The sequence below is a fragment of the Lycorma delicatula genome, chromosome 9, assembly GCF_047948215.1.
Source record: "Lycorma delicatula isolate Av1 chromosome 9, ASM4794821v1, whole genome shotgun sequence".
In the NCBI taxonomy this organism is placed as follows: domain Eukaryota; kingdom Metazoa; phylum Arthropoda; class Insecta; order Hemiptera; family Fulgoridae; genus Lycorma; species Lycorma delicatula.
The window spans coordinates 132,867,048-132,883,616 of NC_134463.1; the positions used below are offsets into that span (position 1 = coordinate 132,867,048).

Sequence of the window (16,569 nt, forward strand, 5' to 3'; positions counted from 1 at the left end):
AAATGAACATATATTAATTGTGTTGTCTTTTCTAATTAATTAAAAGCTAGTTGGTTTTACAAAAAACTTTCAATTTCAAGGGAGATCTTATTTTACTTCTCGATGGCATTTGTAAGACCCATAAACTACTTAATTACTAAAATTAAATCTCAAAAAAACTGAAAGAAACGTTCCTTTTTCTTTAGAAAAATTTACCTTTTTATCAGAAATTAATCTTTTCAATAACTAATGTCTTATTTTCTTCCCTCTTTATGAACTGTTAGCCAATCTCAGTTAAAAATGTTTAATATATCTATGAACAGGCTTTTTAATAAATCTGCATACAATTTCATTGACATCTGTCGTGCATACACAGATTTGTTATTTGATTAGCCAAACTTTACCTTAACTTTAATCTTACTAATAAGGCATGGAACTTCTGTTTCCAAATTACCGTATTTATTTGAGTACCCCCGCACTTTTTTCTGGAGAGAAAAAATAAGAGTGTGGGGCTTGCTTGAAACATAGCCTTTAGCCAGGATAATTTATGTAAACGTTTTCTTAGAAATACCTAAATTCAGTCACATAAATATTGCTACATTAGGCTTTCATTTATCAATACTGGATGCCACTTATACAGAATACATCCTTAATTATTAACAACATCCTCTTCATATGATCGATAGGAAGGAAGTTACAGTATTTTTATAAAACTGATTCATTTTTTATAGGCTGTACCCGGTTCTAATGATACTACAGTTACAGTATCAGTTACCCATCGTCATCTTCTCTATTCGTCATTGTCATTGTACTGTTTATATATGTGGACTGTATATATATGTGCATTTTATCTGGTTAGTTTATTTTATAAAGTTTAGTACAGTGGTTTATTTTAATTACGACATTAAAATGAGTACAAAAGGACAGCATCTATGATCTTTTACAGTAAGTGAAAAACTGCACGTTATAGAAGAGGCTGAAAAAATTGGAAATCGGGCAGCAGGAAGAAAATTTGACATAGATGAAAGCTGCATTCGAGACTGGTGTAAGAAGAAACAACTTCTGGTGAAAGGCACTGGTAATAAAAGGGCTTTTCATGGCTTAAAACCAAAATACAGACATAAAAAAAAAATTCTTTGACTTTGTTATGGAAAAAAGGAAATGCGGTTATGCTGTTACGACAGAAATGAGTCAATCATATGCTCATGAAATCGCTAAATCATTGAATAAAGTTGATTTTAAAGCAAGCCGTGGATGGATAACAATTTTTTGCACGAAATGATTTGTCAATAAGACAAAAGACGACCATTTCTCAATGACTTCCAGATGCTTAAAAACAAAAAATATTACATTTTCACAAATACATCATAAATCTTAGAAAAGATAAAGACTATTTGCCTTCTCAAATAGGAAATGCTGATCAAACCCTGTATATTTTGAAATGCTATTTGAACCGTAAACAAAAAAGGTGGAAAAAGTGTTACGATTCGCACTGGTGGTAATGAAAAACAAAGGTGTAGTGTTATGCTTTGCATTACTTCTGATGGATCAAAATTACCTCCGTAGATTATTTTTAATAGAAAAACTCTTCCTACCGTACAGGTAAATGGAGTTATCAGAGCACAAGAATGAGGTTGGATGGACGAAACCTTCATTTTAGATTGGATCAGGTGTGTATGGCAAAAGCGATCAGAAGATTTACTTAATAAAAAAAATACCGGTATGCTTGTAATGGATAGTTATCGGGGGGCATACGACTGATAAAGTGAAAGACATTTTAAAAAAGGGTATGACAGACCAAGTAATAATTCCAGGCGGATTGACATCTGTATTGCAATTGTATTGTCTATTGCAATAGAGATATCAATCCACCTGTTTACTTTACATAAATTATCCTCGCTAAAGACTATGTTTCAAATAAGCCCTGCATCCTTATTTTTTCTCTCCAATTCCAAGAAAAATAGTGCGGGGGGGTACTCGAATAAATACGGTAATTTGAAAGTTATATAGGGCTTCTTTTTTTTTTTTGCTAAAAACAATAGTCATTTATTCTTAGAAAATCAAAAAATCCTCTTCTGTCTAACCAGATATCAGAGTTGCTGTTATGTAACTCAACATAATTTTTTTTGCGTTACAAGAAAGGGCCTTATCATACTTGTATTGCTATTTTTAATTATCAAACCGTTTAAAAGAACTTCCCCTAATTTATTTAAAATAATATTGATAGAACTTCCTTTACAGAAGTAATATTTTACTCTGTTGATGAGTTTTTAAATAATACAATTAAAAAAAATCCTTGAATTTTTCTATTTCTATTTAACATGTTCATAAATATTGTTCAAATAATTTTCAAGAATGCTGTCTACAGTTTGATTTATTTTTTAGTTATTTTCTATATTTATTATCTTCATATATTTTACTTTCTTTAAATTATTAGTATGGATTTTAACCACTTTTTTTAATTTTATAATTAATTGAATATTTTGTAATGATTTTTTAATCAAAATTTTATTAGTTTCTCTTTATCCATTTATGCAAATGATGGGACAGTTCCTATTTTTATTATGGAATAGTGTACATATCTATTCTTTAGAGTGATCTGTGTAATCTATTATTTACTAATGAGAATAAAATCTTTATTTACTGAGATTAAAATACGTGTGAAGTAAAATATGAAAATTTTTTGATATAATTTTTACTGTATCTGTTAATAATAAATTCAAACTTTATGTATAATAAGTTCAATTTTGACAAAAGTAGCCCTAAAAATTCCTGTTTTTCCTAGTATGCCTACAATATACTCAAATTTCTTGGGAATGGATGGGATCAGTGTGATATTGTTGAATAGTTGGCAAATTACACTTGTATTTAAACATGCTCTTAATTGATGATATCTGATTTTTAATATACTCAGTAAATCTGAAAAATGTAAATCTAAAATTAAAAAAAAAATTAATAAATTAAATTCTTAATTCTGTAAATTAAAAAGTCAAATCATAATTACCAATTAAACAAACGGTTTATGAAATTTCATAATAATTGATTAGTATGTATATTTATTACATGTTAATGCTGTATAAATCTCTACTTGTTTGGATGAGTGGAATGGATTTATACTGCACCATGTGTTTCAAAATGAATATTGAGGTTTTAAAGTTATGTAATATTAGGTTTTACTTACATTGTTAAATTACACATGAAATGAAAGAGCAACTCAAACTGTTTTTCCTGTAAGTGTTCAATGCGAGCACCATTCATCAAACGTGTCACATTCAACTGATAGGAGAGTTCATCCGTACTTTAATCAGCAAGTCTGGAGTAATTGATGTGACAGTTGCTTCAATCCTGTGTCTCAAGTCGGTAGATCTGCTGATAATGGTGATAACTTGATTCTTTATAAACCCTCAAAGAAAAAAAATCAGACGGGGTCAGATCAGACAAACATGGAGGCCACGGCAAACAAGCCCCATCATCTGGTCCCTGGCAACCAATCCAGCGGTTGAGAAGAATTTCATACAGCATTATGCCAATGAGGAGGTGCATCATCTTGTTGCCAAATAAAGTTTGTGGTTCATATTGCAGTTGAGGAAAGAGCCTAGTTGTTACATATCAAGATAGTTCATTCCAGACCACTTGTTTCTGTGAAAAATAACGTACACTTGCCGTCAGGATATGGCACAAAAAACATTCAGTTTTGGGGAGTCTTACTCACACTGTAATATTTTTTGAGGATTTTCTGATCCCCAGATGCATACATTATGAGTGTTTACTTTTCCATTAACATGAAATGTGTATTTGTCACTAAATACAACACAATAAAGAAACTCTTCATTGTCACAGTGCGTCATTTGTGAAGCTAGCATGCAAACCATAATCTGTAGGCTTTAGAACTTGTAACAGCTGTAAACAATATGAACGCAGTTGTAAGCGATTCCTTAAAACTCTCCACGCAGACATCACTGGAATTGCTAATTTGTAGCTAGCTTCCTAACAGATTTCCTAGGACTATATGCCAAAGACTCTTACACGTTCAATATTGTCTTTGGACACACTCGGTCATCCTGTACTCTTCCCTTTACAAATACAGCCAGTGGTTTCAAATTGTTTATACCATCTACGAATGATTTTTGGCCACTCGGGGGATCACAACAGAACTTTAAATGAAATGCATGTTGAACGGTAATTACAGATTCACAACTTTGCAAACTGCAAAATACAGAATGCTTTCTGTTGGGGATCGCCATCTTTGCTACTAGCGCTTTCAAATGGAAGGTACAGAAAACAGTTTATGAGCTTGCACATAGCTAAAACTGTTTGAGTTGCTCTTTTATTTCATGTATAATTTATCAGTTTTTGTCAAACTTCAGAAATATTACTCAGCTTTAAAACCCCGATATTCATTTTGAAACACTCTGTATTTATAAGATTTAGTTCTAGATCCAATTTTTAATATGATCTTTTAAAATAACTGTAAATCATATTGTTAGAAATAAGCATTACTGATATTATTTGGAAGTTGTTAATTAGTTCTCTTAATCCCTATGTAATCTTAGTTAATCGGCTAATTTATTTATTTATTTAGAAACAACAGGCTGAACCCAACAGTTAATTAATGACATAGCGTAACATAAAATTTTCATAATTTATTCATTTTAATTATTAATTGATAATTTATTCTATAATTTTAAATTTACTAAGTTAAATAAGCTAAATTTAATATATAATGATAATAAATTCACTTCATCAATTAAAACTATACGTGTTTTTTTATTACTTTTTTAGAACAAGTTGTTCCAGAAGAAGAAAAAATTAAAGATAAATGTGCTGAAGGAGATAAACCTGAGGTATTTTAATCATTTTTTTATATGCCATAGAAACATGTTTAGTTTCAACATATCTCTTACATCCAATACCCGCCTCAGTTGCCTGTTCTATATTTTCTAATCTTTTATCCCTTTACTGTCTAGTAACCCTGTACACTTCCTTATAGAATTAACTAGTAACCCTTGATGTTATTCTATGTGAGCTTTGTTCTTAAGCTCAAAACTTCTTTATTTCATATGTTATCAATGCCTTTCATTTTCAGTTTTCAATATCTTTCTGCAATACTTTTTCTGAAAAGTATGTGTTCTTTATTTTTCTGCCATCCTACAAATCATGTTTTGTTGCTAGAAAACACTATACTTCATAAAAATATTTTTAATTCATTAATTTATATTTGATTCAAGCAGTTTATTTTTCTGTATAATGGCTTTCCTTGACTCCTGCTTTTGATATCTTCTTCAGTTCATTCATTCTTTTCAATTTTCCCACATAAATTGTGGAATTTATATTCTACTTTTGAAATTTTATAGAATTTTCTGTTTCATTCTGTTCTGCCAACCTTATTAATTTGCCATTTGCAAATAGAACACACAAGGCTCACTCATGGGTATCCCATGACTCAAACCAATGCATCCATTTGTGTTCACTGTGACTGCCAACTAATGGTACATCACATCCTTGTGGACTGTGTCTGTTATGCAGCATTATGTCAAAAGTTTAAACTAGGGGCTAACATTCAAAATATCTTGGGGAACAATGCAACAATGTTATCAAATGTCATGATTTCTTAAGGGCTTGCATCTAGATTCAAAAATTTGATTATTCATTCAGTCAATTTATTTTTCTTGTTCTTTTAAGTTAAATTTTAAATATTGCATTTCATTGTGGTTTTATTTTATTTTGAGCATGTGACAGGCGTTTTCATCTACACTGTGTTTTTGTATTATTGTTGTTATTTTTAAGTTAATATTTAATTGTTTACTATATAAATATTGTGTTTGGTCACTGATGACAACACTTCATTGTGTGCCCAGGAAAAATACGTTCTGTCAACTTAATATTTAACTCATTGTCTTTATTTTTATTATATTTGATAAGTTTACTTTAAAACTGAATTTTTAGCCAGAGTATTTGTATCATCTGTGAATCTTAATATTTTGAATTCTCTTTTCCTGATTTTTAATCGGTTCTCAAATTTTTTAGTTTCACTATTATATTGTATCTTTCTGTTACAAATCATAATGTAAAGGGGATTGGTTCATGTCTATCAATGTCTGTTAATGTCATTTTCATGTTCATGTCTGTTAATGTCTGTCAATGCAAAGGAGTTCAAGTCTGTCTCACTCCTTTACTTACTGGAGCTTTGCTTCCTTTCCAATGTACAGTTGTATGTTGATACAAAAGCTTTTAAGTCTTTCAAAATGTACTCGATGTTACTTTTCTAGTTGTTACTTTAATAAACTACTACATTGTTTAGAACTTTTGGGTAGTTTATTTACTATAATCATACAGTAACTGTTTTTTTCTATGACACTGATTGTTATAAACTGTCTATAGAAATGAATATATTTAAAATGATATTACATTAGTTGTTACATTTATATTATGCAAGTTATTATTTTAACAATGAATGAAAATTAAAACATAAAAAACCAACAAAGGGTTCAGTAAGTTTCCTGGCTTTACCTTTCACAAATTTTTACCAGAGGGTATCCAAAAATAACCAGAACCTCATTGTGCCGGTTGGAGTTTCCACGGTATGCAGTTCTCCTGCCAGGAGAGTGTCAAGTGACTTTTTTGTGTCATTCTACCTTCTGGCATAATCTGGGTTATGTCTGACCTCTGTGAATTTTTTTTGCTAAAGCTGTTTATGTTTCACCTGCTTCTCATTTTTTATCATGGTGGACTCCAATGAAAACACTGTTTGATTGTAAATTTTGCATCCTGCTCAGGGAAAAAGCCGCAGAAACTAATGCGATGTTGAAAACATCTTACAAGGATACTGCACGGGTAAAACTCAAGTGTACGAGTGGTTTTTGCATATCAAAAAGGATAAAATGTTGATTGATGATCAACCACATCATTCTGGATGTCTTTCAATTTCCCGAACGGACAGAAATTCTAAAAAATTCACCCATTTGTGCTTGAAGACTGACAACGTATCATAAATTGAAAAGTCTGAAGTAACTTGGAGCCTGGTTTAGTGAATTTTATCGCAAGATTTGGAGACTAGAAGGGTCACTGCAAAGTTTGTGCCTTGGCCCCTGACTGCTCAGCAAAAAGAGGGTTGCTTGGAAGCATGCCTTACTTTGAAAGAACAGCCCCAAACTGATCCAGATCTCATTTCCAAGGTCATTATTGGTGACGAATCATGGCACTATGGTTAATGAACCTGAAATCAAACAACAGTCAAGCCAATGGATGACTGCGGCATTGTCTTGTCCCAAAAAACTTGTCAAATATAAAGACTATGAAAACTCATCAAATATCAAGATAATGGTAATCATTTGTTTTTTTAATGTGAGAGGAGGGTTGGTGCATTCAGAATTCCACCAGGTCAGACTGTTAACCAGGTTTCTTCTTGGAGGTTCTAAGAAGGTTGTGCAACAATTTGCAGCAAAAAATGCCTGATTTGTGGTAGAAGACCAACTGGATTTTCCACTGTGACAATGCACTGCTCACAAAGCTCTTTGTATGCCAGTTTTTAACAAAAAAAAACAGCATGACTCCCTTGCCCCATCACTCTTAGTCACCTGATTTAGCTTTATGCAACTTTTTTTGTTCCCATGATTGAAAAGGGATATGAAAGCAAAGCGTTTTGCTGATGTAGATGAGATGAAGAAAAATACAAGGAAGGTGCTGTCGGGCATCAAAACAAATGAATTTAAAAAATGTTTTTAACAATGAAATAGATTGGACAAAGTATTAGCTGTGTTGGAGAATATTTTGAAGGGGATTGAAGGTTTTTTGTAAAAAAAATAATAAATACATAAATTAAAAAAAAAGAATTCTGGTTATTTTTTGGTACCTCCCTCAAATTTCAAATATGTTTTTTTTAATATTAATGACTTAATTATGCAATATTTACTGTACAATTGTGAAAAAAATCAGAATGTTCAATTAAAAAGTTTGGGTCCAGTTTGACGAACTTGATCAAATGTTTTTACTTAAAAAATTGTGCAGTATTAAAAGTACGATTGATATATAATAAAAATTCTTAGTAAAAATAACTCCCCCTTGACTGAATAATATTTTTATCATAAAAATTACCGTCTTATTATAGGATTGCTAAAAAAAAAAAAAAAAACTTTTTTACCAAAAGAATTTGGACCCCTTGCTCAACTGCTCAACTGGGACACTGTGATTTCAAAGCAACTGATGGTTGGTTGTCGTCTTGGAAATAGAGACGTAAAATAAAATTTAAAAATGCTCATGGTGAAAAGGCAAGCGCTGATACTGATAGTGTCAAATCATGGAAGATATACTTTCTGAAATAATGAAGAAATATTCAACAATGATATCTGTAATGCAGACGAAACGGGCATGTTTTATTGTGCTACGTCAGATGGGTCTTTCTGTTACAAACACATAGCATTATCTAGCTAAAAAAAAGCCAGTGAACCAAATTACTGTGCTTTGTAGCATGAATATGTCGCAGTGAAAAATTAAAACTTCTTGTTATTGTTACATCAGATAAACCATGACATTTTAAGTGGGTAAGAATGGAAAGTTTACCTGTGCACTACTATTTTAACAAAAAAGCCTGGATGATAAGTCTAATTTTTCATGATTGGCTGAGCGCTTGGAACAATCCGTTACACAAAAAAATCAAAATATTTGCCTGTTTATTGATAACTGTGCTGCTCATCCTAATGTAGATTTACGTATCTATACAAGATGCAAAAAAATTCATTCACAGACTTCAGCAGTATTTTATACAAGAAGGCAGTGAAGGAAGCCCTAGAAGAACTATGAGTCTATGTGATGTAGAATGCCAAATTTGTAGAATTTGTAGAATGCCAAGTATTAAAAAGGAGATGAGAAAGCAGAATAAAAGAATTTTATCAAAAAGTTTAAACAAGAAGAGACATTAAAGTATTTTTTTATTTTACTGATCGTAAATAACAATCATTACTGTGTATATATTCTGATATATATTTGTGTATATTTCAAAATTTCAATTTTTTTGATCAGTGGGTTTTGAAATGCAAGGCAAAAACTGTTTAGAAATAATGTTTCATATCCCTCCATGCCTAAATCCGATTGACTTGAAACTGTGGAATTTTAAATGACTTAATAAGTACGTTAATGATATTAAAGCTTAACTTTTCTACGACTTTCTGCGATTTAAAAATCGCAGAAACTACTTCTTCCAGTTTTTAATTTTGTTTGAAAATTAATGGTGCCTCATATATATAGAAATTTTTTGAGCCATTTTCAAAGAATTTACATTAAGCCAGTTCAAAAAATATTAATCAAAATACTGGCTAACAACACACATCTATACATCTTTTGGAAATTTCAATAACCTTTTTTTTTTGTGGACTGGAGTAAGGGGATTGGGACACATCAATATTTGCCAAAACTGTAATACCAAAAATTTTGGCTGATCAATTTACTTTCTTTTATACCTACATTATGCTGCTGCAGCAGTAATAGAAATGCAGCTGGGAAAGTAAAAATTATACCAAAGATAAGGGCTTTACGTGACAAGATTTCATAATTAAATAATTTTAACTGTATTAACTGACTATCCTATGCGTATAGTCCATCTCATTTTAAAACTTCTTGCCACATCTTAACTTGTGAAAGTCCCCCTCTTAAAGCTATAGTACTTATAAATATCTTCCCATATTCTTAACTGATTTTTCAAAAGATTAATGAAATCTATAGTAACAAACTGCAATAATAAATTTGATGATTGTAGATTAAATAAACCTACTTTTCTAAGGTTTAAAGCAAAACACATCAAAACAATGTACATATATAGGATTTTTTATTTCTGGACTGATGGGACTTCAAAATATTAAGAAATACAAAGATTTAAGAGAGTCATTTGTTGACCAATAGTAACGTTTTTTTGTTACTATCATTAAATATGTAAAAAACAAAAAATCTCATGTACGGTAAAATATTGGTATCTATAAATATTATTGGTACATGACCTCATTTTAAAATCATTTTTCATTGTAAACAAATTTGTAAACTTTGTTTATTTTCAGTAAAAACATCTTAGTACTAGGAAATAGTCTCTTACTTAAGAGAAAAATTAAGTATGACATTCTTAAAAAAGATTTCTTGAGATTTTTAACTGCTGCTAAAATATTCTGTTTTAAATTTCCAGGGAAAAGGGGAGTTGGTGTTATGTTCTGAAGATCCATTAACAAAAGACAAACCCAAATCAAGTCAAAGTGATAGTGGAAATGAAGATGAAGATGAAGAAGATTTTGTACGAATCTCTCCTTCTATATTAAATGAATTTTGTATTTATTTATTTGCACGGTGTGATCGACAGAAGGAAATCTGGTGAGTTAGAAAACTGCTTGGTTAGAAAAATATTCATTGTATATATTTGTAAACTACAGTGTTGAAGAATTTTAAAAGGTATGATTTTATAATATAAAAGAAGGCTTTTAACTAAAAGCCTAAAATATCAAGAGCTTACCTTTAATTAAAAACAAAAATATACCTTAACTAAATCGGTTTGTTTGCTGTTGCATTGTATGATTACATCTACATATCTGTCTTTTTCTCTGAAGTGCTATCAGAGTTGTGACCATTGTGTATTTAACAAATAACTTGCTTATTTGTTTATTTTTATTTTTTCCTATTTGACTTTTCCATCTGTATCCAATCACTTTTTCTTTTCCTAATGTCCTCAGTCTTGTTCATGTTTTCCTAAGTTTTTTTAATCCCTTTACAAACTTATATTGCTGATCGTATTTATTATGTGTTGTGCTTACAAAATTTGATGTATTTTGTTTACTATAATTTTCTATACCCTTTCTAAAAAAAAGTTGTAAAAACTACATTGTCTATAGTTCATCTCAAATGTTGTCTATTATTGGTCAAAGGTTATTGGCAGTTGGTAGGTTACATCATCTGGTTTGTTTGCCCTTAAAACATTCCAGATTAGAAAATTTCCATGTGCTCCTATTATTGGCCCATTTTGTTTAGTCTCTGTTTGAAGGTCCTTTCTGTGCAATTCTGTTTTGTTTATGTTCTATATTTCCAGCCACCTTGATCAATCCTCTTCTAACTCCATTAATATTATTTATTTTAACCCAAGTTCCTGTCTAATAGTCTCTTATTTGATCTTCTGGCTATTGCGTTCAAAACCTTTATTTGTATTTTTTTTATTTATAGATTTTTTCTAGGCTGTCCAAGTCAAAATTAGATTTAAAATATCTTTAATTACTGTAAAACAATATTTTCAAAACTTTTTGAATGGGTGAGAGGTGAGAAAAACTGCCTCAAAATCTAAAATAAGTGTTAGTGCATAATAAATAAAGTTCTGCTCATAAAATAGTAAGAAATTTATACTCTGGACGTTGACAGTTCATTACTAATCAACCCCTCTGTGATAAAGTGGTGTCTGCGTTTTATGTAGAAGGTTTTGCATTCTATTCGTCAGGCTTGGAAGAGAGAGAATAAATAAATAAATATAAATTCAGTCGCTCTTGTATGAGTGTTAGAGTATTACTATTAGTCATATATCGTATTTATTTTGTGCATAAATTAGATTTTGTAATTATTTTTTGTTAGTTATTAATTAATCATATTTCTTGCAGGTTTAGAAGGTTAGTTACCGCTTCAGGACTCCAGCAGAATGTACCAATACCATCAGTTGAAAAAGAAATTAATAATGATTCGTCAGAAAGTGGCACTACTAGTATTGATGATACAGAAAAACAACAAAAATCATTAGAAAATCCAGAAGAAAAACCAGAAATTAGTGCACCTGAAAATCCACAGTATAATAAAGAGAAACAGTATTTAAATTTCATGAATAAATTAGGTCAAAAGAAAGTGCCAAAACTGCCTTCTAAAGATAAAGAGGTAATGGAAAGGTGTTTTTTTAATTCATCAATCTAGGTGTAAACAGAATAGAATAGTAATCAAAGAGTTACAGAATATTTTGTTATTACCGATTTTTACAACTTAACATTAATAAATTAATTTAACCTAACCTGTGACATTTGCTGCAAATATTGGTTTATTTTCAAATCAAAGCATTTTTATTATTACAGCAGCAGTTCAAGTACAACGTTTTTCATTGCTACTTTACATTGTTTTTACAGTGTGCTATAAATGCTAAGGCTAATAATTTGTTACTAAAAAAAAAATAAATGTGGCAGGATGTGAAAATATAATTTTTTATTTACTGGGTGTTATAAAAAATAATTTCCTCCCTTTATTTTAGAAATTGTGTATTTTGAGAGCACTACAGTCCAAAAATACTAAAATCATGTTTGTCATTCACAAGTACAGATTGTATTTTTGTGTGGACATGTAATGGTAATGTTGTTTATTTGGAAGTTTTATTCTGTAAAAATGTCAGAAAAACCCGATGAGGAAGTAGATAATATAAAGAGATAACATATATTTATAAAGGTGCTTATTCTATATGAAAATATTATTTGTGAATGTTTTTTTAACTTATCAAAAAATAATTCTCAGTATATTAATGTAAATAATTTTGTTGATTTGTTTTAATTCATAAAATCACATCTCTCGCTATTAAAATATTTTTGTATTAATTTTTTTTTTATAAATATATTTTTTTCAATTCTTATTCTGTAAATGAGAAAGTTAATTTTATGTAATTTACTTTCATCATTAAAACCAGGAATTTTATAAATTTACTAACTTTTTACGTTCCAGCATATCCATATAAAACATTATTTTTTCTTAAATGAGTCTAAGAGGGTAAATAGTTTTCAGTCAGAGGTAGAATAAATTAATTATTTTTATTTTGAATTAAAATTCCCCATTTGAGGAGATTTTAACTTAATTTTATATGTTAAGTCATGTTTGTTCAGTAAAAAATTGAAATTTTGCTAACTTTTATAAATTTTTACTGATTTAATAATAAATCATTTTGAAATGTTTTTTTCTAAATTCCATTGTAGGTTGTTCACCCAGATTAAATCAGAACTGACTAGATCTAGGTCTATGAAAATCTAAATAATCTAGTAATTTCACACACTATAGAAATGTCAATATTATTGAGATCACAGTAAGAGTGAAGTATAAAATAGAGAAAATTTTCTATAATAGTTTTTAGTTGGTCGTTTTATTTTAGTAATCAACTAAAAGTATAGTATATTAGTGTTTATTTTTTAATTTCAAGGCATCAAAATTCTGAGGATATTTGATCAAAAACATAACAAATATGCAGTAACCCAACCAGATAGAAACTATACTCAATATTATTGTACATTAAATATAGAAATTAAGTAATTGGTGAGAATTAATTTGTATTTAATAAATTGTAGCATAACAGCAGCCACTTTATCTTGCATCTTTTTATTTTCAAGGTGTCTCTCCTTGAGAGATTATAAATATTATAAACTAGCAGGTTGTCTCTAAACTTATAGTATTATTATTTTTTTATACTATTTTATTTCAGACTAACACAAAGCAGTTCAGTTCATCAAAGCAATCTTCATCATCACCTACGACGACATCATCATCAACTCCACCTGTGACATCTGATGATATGTACACTGTCTGTGAAGAAATAATGTGGGTTAATGCATTTGGAGGTCGCCTTCTGTATGATGTTCTTAAAGATGCATTTTGGTTGAACAAAATAAATGAAAAATTCCAAAGAAAACTCAGCGCTATTAAAGTAATTACGTACTATTAAATTACTGTCAAATATATATTTATATTAATAATAAATATACAGTATAAACTAATTTATTAGATGTAACAGTTTTTTGAATTTCTTAAGATTGAATAGATCTCTTATTAACACTACTCATCACTGGGTTTTCTATAATAAAGCAGTGAATGAAGACAGTATGATTTTTTTTTTAATTCTTTAATCAATTTATGAAACTTTATATCTGATTTCAGGAAGTAGCCTATATGTTAAAAATACTATATGTTGAAGTGGATATATCTTAATACATTAGTAAAAAAAAAGAAGAGAATACCATGCTTTATGTTCATACTGCAGGTATGAAAACAGATGCATTTTGAACTTTGTATTTCACACAGAATTTTTTTTTTCTTAATAGTATTGTGTAACTACTTGTGCTAGAGAAAATCTATGGCTTAGTACAAGAGTCATTCAAATATAAACCAGAATTTTGCCGCATGGACTGAGGAAGAGCAGTGAATGTGGTGGGGCACTGTAGATAGTTGGATATGTATGGAGGGGAGCAACTGGACAGCCACACTCATAGTTCACGTTCTCACATCATTAACGGATTGTCTGAGTAGGAGGTACCATTGTTTGTTACACAACGAATTTTTATCTGATCTCTTACCAATGAACATGTCAAATCCTCTGAAATTTTGACTACTCCAGGCACAGTTCACAGGTGCTACCCTGTCAAAAACTCAAGTGTTTGATTGGACTAAAAAGATTTTGAAGTAGCCATGATGCAGTGGAGAATAAAAGTCACAAACATTGTCTGCAGACCAACATCAGTGATGACAACGTTCAGGCTGTTTGTGACCGCTTCATAACGGTCGCTGAAACTAATCAGAGGTGGGCATAAGAATTGGGACTGTGTTCTCTTGGATACAGCAAAGTGTCGACAAGGTGGGTTCCACGTTTTCTCGCTGAGACACAGACAAATGTCCAGAAAGACATCTGTCAGCGGCTTCTGAATTTCTTTGAGGTAGAAAGAGAGGCATTTTTGGACCATATTATTACCTGTGATGAAACGTGGGTCAACTACACCCCAGAAAGCAAGAAAACAAGTATGGAGTGGTAAAAAAAGGGGAGGGAGCATCAATCAAGGCCAAGAAACATTTGTCAGCTGGAAAAGTTCTTGCAGTTGTGTCTTGGGACTCAAAAGGTGTGCTGCTGATTGATTTCCTGCATGAATGAAGACGGTACATATGGTATACTATAACCAGTTGTTAAATGTCATCAGAGATGCTTATCACAACAAATGCCAGCAACCAATTTATAACGTCCTTCTTCTCCATAACGCAGGACCACATACTACAGCTCAGATTTGCGGTAAACTCGCTAAAATTCAATGGACACTTCTTGAACACCCCTGTACAGTCCAGACTTGTCACCAAGTGATTTCCACTTGTTGGTTTGCTGAAAGAGGTTTAGGAGGGGAAAGATTCCAAGATGATGCCTCATTCAAGCATTATGTGCACAGTGGGTTGTTGGGGCAGCCATTTTGTTTTTTAGTGAGGGTATCAGGAAGCTACCTCTTCGGTTGAGAAAATGGATTTGTCTTAAAGGAAACTATGTTGAAAAATACGGTAATTTATTTTTAATTTCATCTAATGTCAGTAACATATGTAAACAAAGGCTGGCGATAAACTTGTTAAAATTAATTGGATACCTCTTCAACACCCACTGTACAGTCTGGACCTGTCACCGTGTGATTTCCACATGTTTGTTACAAGTCTGGAACTATCTGTCAACAGGTCAACAGGCTGTTTGAGCCCACTTCTAAAGGACAAACATTTTATTTAATTCTCCTGAAGCTAGGTTTCTCAACTACTTTAAAAAAAATTAAAATTCTTCCTAGATATATTTCTGAAGAGTGAAATATGAATGTATGAGAAAGTAGTGAAATAAGCTTTAGTTTAACAAAGCAGTTGAATAAGTTTTAGCTATTAATATTAGTATTATGATAATATTAATGAGTATTATGAGTGTATTGTGTATTGCAGTATTATGAGTAATACTGGTTTGAAATAGATACTAAAATTTATTTTTCCCTTTTTATAAACTTTTCAATTGTCCATTTTACAATTATCTTTTTCATTTTATTAATCACAAATGAACTTTTTTATTTATTGTGTTTTAGTTACCATATTTCATGGAAGAACTTGTAATAAGTCATATTGATTTTGGAGAAACTGTTCCTTTGATTCAACGTGCATCTCGACCAATTTTAAATGAAAATGGCATTTGGGTAGATCTTGACATGGTTTATGAAGGACATTTTCAAGTAACAATTGATACTAAACTAAATTTAATGAAACTTAAGAAAGCACAAGGTTCATTAGATGATTCAGATACTAATTTGTTATGTTCAAGTAATACGAATGTGTCTCTTCTGTCAGCTTCAAGTAGCGATGTTTTCCAAGTTTCTTCCTCACCTTCTTACACATAAGTATATATATATATATATATATATATATATATAGCTAATTTTCATTTAAATGAAATGTTTAATGTATAGAATACCAGCGTATGACAGTATGACAGTTCATCATGCACGAAGAACTTTGTTCTTTTGCGCTCTTCCTTCTCAATACTTTTAAATAACCCAATAAAAATTTTAAGTTTAGCTCTCTACCTGAATGAGAGCCAGCAATAATTATAGAAAATTACAATTTAAAAATTATTAAAAAGTGTAGTAGAAGATTTGTAACGAATTCCAATGATTTAATTATCAATAAAATTTAATACTACACTTAAAAATGTTAAAAACTCTACTTATAATAAAACAAAAGGTCTCGCTTGTACACTTTCTGGTGAAGACATATTTGTCACTTATGGTATACACACATCTACACTATTTATATAAAGAAATATGAGCTAAAGAAATAAGC

At 30.4% G+C, this 16,569-nt stretch overlaps 1 protein-coding gene across 1 annotated transcript; it reads left to right on the top strand.

Moving 5' to 3' along the window:
* Positions 1 to 4,244: 4,244 nt before the first annotated feature.
* Positions 4,245 to 16,127, top strand: LOC142330764 (testis-expressed protein 2-like). The gene is made up of 6 exons (XM_075376209.1): positions 4,245 to 4,251; positions 4,762 to 4,823; positions 10,148 to 10,329; positions 11,595 to 11,862; positions 13,436 to 13,657; positions 15,819 to 16,127. The coding sequence occupies exons 1-6, from the start codon at positions 4,245 to 4,247 to the stop codon at positions 16,125 to 16,127; spliced, it is 1,050 nt and encodes a 349-aa protein (XP_075232324.1).
* The last annotated feature ends 442 nt before the right edge of the window (positions 16,128 to 16,569 follow it).

Excerpts from the sequence above, each read along its gene's own strand:
- LOC142330764 (XM_075376209.1), top strand. Across the intron at positions 10,330-11,594 it reads GATCGACAGAAGGAAATCTG|GTTTAGAAGGTTAGTTACCG; the intron begins GTGAGTTAGAAA and ends TATTTCTTGCAG. Across the intron at positions 13,658-15,818 it reads GAAAACTCAGCGCTATTAAA|TTACCATATTTCATGGAAGA; the intron begins GTAATTACGTAC and ends ATTGTGTTTTAG.